This window comes from Mesitornis unicolor, unplaced genomic scaffold (assembly GCF_000695765.1).
Source record: "Mesitornis unicolor isolate BGI_N332 unplaced genomic scaffold, ASM69576v1 Scaffold51044, whole genome shotgun sequence".
In the NCBI taxonomy this organism is placed as follows: domain Eukaryota; kingdom Metazoa; phylum Chordata; class Aves; order Mesitornithiformes; family Mesitornithidae; genus Mesitornis; species Mesitornis unicolor.
Window position 1 is genome coordinate 1 of NW_010181737.1, and position 4616 is coordinate 4616.

The 4616-nt window shown below is 45.1% G+C and overlaps 1 protein-coding gene across 2 annotated transcripts; it reads left to right on the forward strand.

The window, feature by feature from the left end:
• Positions 1-339: 339 nt before the first annotated feature.
• LOC104533817 (zinc finger and BTB domain-containing protein 8A-like) lies at positions 340-2601 on the forward strand. Of its 2 annotated transcripts, none has more exons than XM_010183500.1 (3): positions 340-1279; positions 1759-1928; positions 2252-2601. In XM_010183500.1, the coding sequence occupies exons 1-3, from the start codon at positions 340-342 to the stop codon at positions 2582-2584; spliced, it is 1443 nt and encodes a 480-aa protein (XP_010181802.1). In that variant the 3' UTR covers positions 2585-2601. The 2 variants fall into 2 exon arrangements, with proteins under 2 accessions (XP_010181802.1, XP_010181803.1); XM_010183501.1 differs by having other exon boundaries at positions 340-1154; positions 1751-1928.
• The last annotated feature ends 2015 nt before the right edge of the window (positions 2602-4616 follow it).

Consider the following 4616-nt stretch of genomic DNA (forward strand, 5'->3'; position numbering starts at 1 on the left):
GAGGACTCCTCGTCTCGTTGGGAAATGCCTGAATGGTGCGCGGCTGCCAGCGAGTTGCAGAAATCCTATCCCGCATCCTTAGGAAGGAGATGCTCCAGCACTCACGCCTCTGCCAAATAATGTGCGTTTGGCTTTTTCCTCCCTCTTCTTGCAAAAAAACCCCGCACCGTTGTGCATATTGTAATTTAAATGTATTTCTAGGTTTAAATAAAGAAGATTATTTGTAAAGACGTGTCAAATTGGGTGTGACGTCCTTGGCTGAGTTGCACAACGCCGAAGTGAAGAGTCTAATAAATTTCTTCGTTTTTCAGAGCAGCACTTAATTTCATCTTTTCTGGAATGGAGATTTCTTCTCACCAGTTTCACCTCTTGCAGCAACTCAATGAGCAGCGCAGGCAAGACTTATTCTGTGACTGCAATATCCTGGTGGAGGGAAAGGTCTTTAAAGCGCATCGCAATGTGCTGTTTGCCAGCAGCGGCTATTTCAAAATGCTCCTTTCACAGAGCTCGAAGGAGACGACTCAGCCGACGACAGCCACTTTCCAGGCGTTTTCTCCTGACACGTTTACCGTTATTCTAGATTTTGTGTATTCAGGGAAACTGTCTCTCACTGGCCAGAATGTCATTGAAGTCATGTCGGCTGCCAGCTATCTGCAGATGACCGACGTTATCAGCGTGTGTAAAACCTTCATTAAGTCATCGCTGGACATCAGCGAGAAGGAGAAGGATCGCTACTTCAGTCTGTCGGACAAAGACGTAAACTCCAACGGCGTGGACCGATCCTGCTTGTACAGCGCGGGCTGGAGGGCGGAAAGCAGCCCCCCGCATTCGCACTTAAGCCCGGATCAAGGGACATGTATGATGGGTGGAAACACTTGGAGCAATTTCAGCTACTACCCGCCTTCTCAAAGAAACGCCCAGCAGCAGCTGTCCAAACACGAGCAGCGGCAGGACTCCGTCAAGAAATCCCGGCACCTGGGACTGCAGCAGCCCTCAGACATTCCTCACTATAAATCAAGCAAGCTGGAGGACAGGGCTGCCGAGCCCGCTGGCCACAGCGCGCAGGCTGAGGAGCAAGTCCAGATCGAAGCCGAAGTGGAATCTCCTCACGTTGGGTACCAGTACGGCCAGGGGGCCGAGGTGATCCCGCGCAGCTTGGCTGTGTCGCAGCAGGAGCATGAATCGCCTCGTTCTTCCAGCAAATCCAAGTCTTCAAAGGCAGAGGAGCAGTACGGGAGCATGCCCTCCATCCTGGGCGTCATGGGCAGCTGGGCTGACGGTAAGGGATGGTTGTAATGCTGTCGGGGCACGGTCACCTGTGAATTGTCCATGAGAAAATGTGCTTTACCAAACCGGTGTGCAGTTACTGAGAAGATCTCTGCATGGTCCAGGAATGTACATCTGGGGAGTTTAACTCTTTATTTTTTTAGTAATTGTGAATGATTGAAGTCCCTGCTTTAGTAAAACTGGCCTATCAAAATGCATAACCTTTAGTGTCTCTACAGCTTCCTCTTGCAAATTTAATTTGGGATCTTTTGGGATATTTAAACTCATTTTAATATAGTTAATGGTCCATTCCTTTTCCTTTGTTGCACTCCTGTGTAATTTACAGGAAAACACATGATCTTTGTGCGTGATAATATTGTTTGTTAAATAAAAGTGTTTTGCTATTCTGCACATAAAACGCCTTTTCCTAGAGCGTTACATGACTACATATGTTATGACTTCTTTATTTTAAATCACCTTATTTTCTACCAGATGACCTGCCCAGGATGAGGTTCAAGTGTCCATTCTGCACTCACGTGGTGAAAAGAAAAGCAGACCTAAAGCGTCACCTCCGCTGCCACACAGGAGAGCGCCCGTACCCGTGTGAGGCTTGTGGGAAAAGATTTAGCAGGCTAGATCACCTAAGTAGCCATTTTCGAACAGTATGTATTTCCAGTAACTGCATGGTTTGTTTGACGTGTAAATCTGTCTCGGCACGGTTAAACACAGTACGAGCGTATCTGGTGGGTACAGTGATTCCCGTAAAGAAGAGGTAGTAGAAAATGAATTTGGTTTTGCTGTGTGTAAGTCCTGTAGTAGAGCTTAATTACAGCGCCTGTGATGGTTTCATCTTGAACATTTGCTGAGCATCTCTCAAAATGAGTTAATGCTGCCAGCTGATGCTATTCCAGCCCTGCTTTTTGTCATCTTGAAAACCAGTCCTTTGTGGATACATGATCACAGGTATTCGTTTCGCTTTTCCCAGATCCATCAGGCTTGCAAGCCCATCTGCAGAAAGTGCAAACGCCACGTGACGGAGCTCACGGGACAAGTGGTCCAGGAGGGGACGAGGCGTTACAGACTCTGTAACGAGTGCTTGGCCGAGGCTGGCATTGACAGTATCCGCATTGACCTGGAGGCTGAAGCACCCCTCGAGTTTCCGCAGGACGGGGAGAAGGATTCCAGGTGGCACTACGGGGACGACAACAGATCTGATGTGGAGATCGTGGAGGACGGCTCAACCGACTTGGTCATTCAGCAGGTGGATGACAGCGAGGATGAAGCAGACGAGAAGGAAGTCAAGCCAAATATTAGGTAGTTGCAAGACAAGAATTAGGAATCCTGTGTAAGAGGGAGAATGTACTGCCTTGAGCATAAGCCCTCCACCAGCCTGTTGTAATTGTACAGACCTGTACTGGTTTCTCTCCAACTTGCATGTGTTCATGGACGTGCCATTGAGTCGAGTCGGAGTTTTGTTATCAGCACACCCATGCTTTGCTTCGTTAGAAACAATCCATCCTTAAATGAAAAAAATGGATGAACGAGGACATGGAAGTACTACATGGAGAACTTTTTATAGCAGCCAGTGGGTCACTTCTCAAAAGCTCTTTCAAGGGAGTGAAGTCTAAATACTTTTAGGGGAAAAAAACCATTCACGTAGCACTGTAAATGGCCTACTTTTTAATAGAGATGTGGGTTTTATATGTAATATTGTGGTGATAAGCTATAAATACCCCCCCCACACCAGAATATTAAGAAAACCTCTCTTCAGTATTCAGAAATGAAGATAATCTTCCATGAAGTCTTCATTTTATGATAAGGAAAAAGGGCAGCTAATTAAGAAAAAGCATATAAAGATGTTTTAGCACATTCATCTGGAAAAGCACTTTCTTGTAAAATTTAGTAGAATAAGGAGAGCCTTTAGCAGATCATTTATTCGAGACGTATTTCTTTACAAGAAAATAAACACGAACGCCAGTCCTAGTCAAGACATCAGAGAGAAAATGATTACAAATGTGGGTCAGTAATCGATGCCAGTAGATTATATTCATTCTGAAAATTGGGAGATCAGACTGGGCTGTGTTTAATAAGCACTAGTAAAATACTCTTTTATTATCTTCTTTTTAAACCTCTCAGAAGTGCCAGACTGACGTGACTGGTAGCCCTGCATCCACAGCACTGCCAGTGGCGGTGCCAGCTTCTCCACTGAAGGAAACTCCTCACAGGGTCACTTTGCTGTTGTTTTCTCTCTTTATCCCCCGTTTTATTTGCCAACAGCAGCAGAACGATGTGTACAGTATATATATATTATATCATGAGAAATAGGACTGATGAGATTTTGCATCTGAAACCATTGACTACTCTTGTTTGTATTGACCTGTACTCAATTTAAAGGGGTGAGTTTTAAGATGGAGTCATTATCAATTTCTATATTCCCAGAGTCATTTGGTCACCAAGAGAACGTATTTTAACCTTTCTGAGCCTGTACCATACGCCAATGAGAACAAGATGGGCTGCAAGCTCTAGACATCAGACCTGTGTCATTTCTACCTGCAGTTAGACTACAAGACATGAGATGGCTCATGGTAAAAGTTTACTTCTATAACAAAAAAGCCACTTTGTTTTACTTGGTGAGTTTATCTTAGCCAGCTCTGTAAGTAGAAGAGGAGCAGAAGTATCCTGGGGTGCTTTTACTTTGCATTTTCATGGTCAGACCTGAGTGTTAACACAGTGTTCATCCTGTAATCATTGAACTCAATGGGTATAGGCTTAGAAAGCTTTATATTTTTTTTCTTTTTTACGACTTTGTAAGCATGTTTGGCTGAAACCTGGGGTTAACTACAGTACAATCCATATATGCTATATAATCTTTTTCCCAGGGACAGCTAAAAAGTCACTCTTTTCTTTTTATTTGTGTAAAAACTGTATAGCCTTATTAGTATCATCATTACCAGTGAGTGCAGCATTTTCACTGCAGGCTGCAGGTGCCCAGCAATGGTCTCTCCAGTAACGGCTTGAGCGCTTCCGTCGAGGTTTGCAGCGTAAGCAGCGAGCGCCCGTCCCCTCCGACGTGCTGGGCTGTGAAGGAGCAGCCTCCTTGTGTGTTCTCAGGAGACGAGAAGTGGGGTTTTATTGTCCCTACAAAAATTGGCGTAGACGTGGGGAGGGGGTTGAAGGGGGGGATTTACAAACCTTCCTGACGGCCCAGATGCAACCATGTTTTCCAAATGAGATTTACACTTGCCTCGATTCTTTTTTCGTTGCGCTTTGGTCAGCAAAGTCCACAAACCGGACTTGATGTGGAAACAGCTGGTTCATTTCTTGGAGCTTACTACTCCTAAAATGCATCT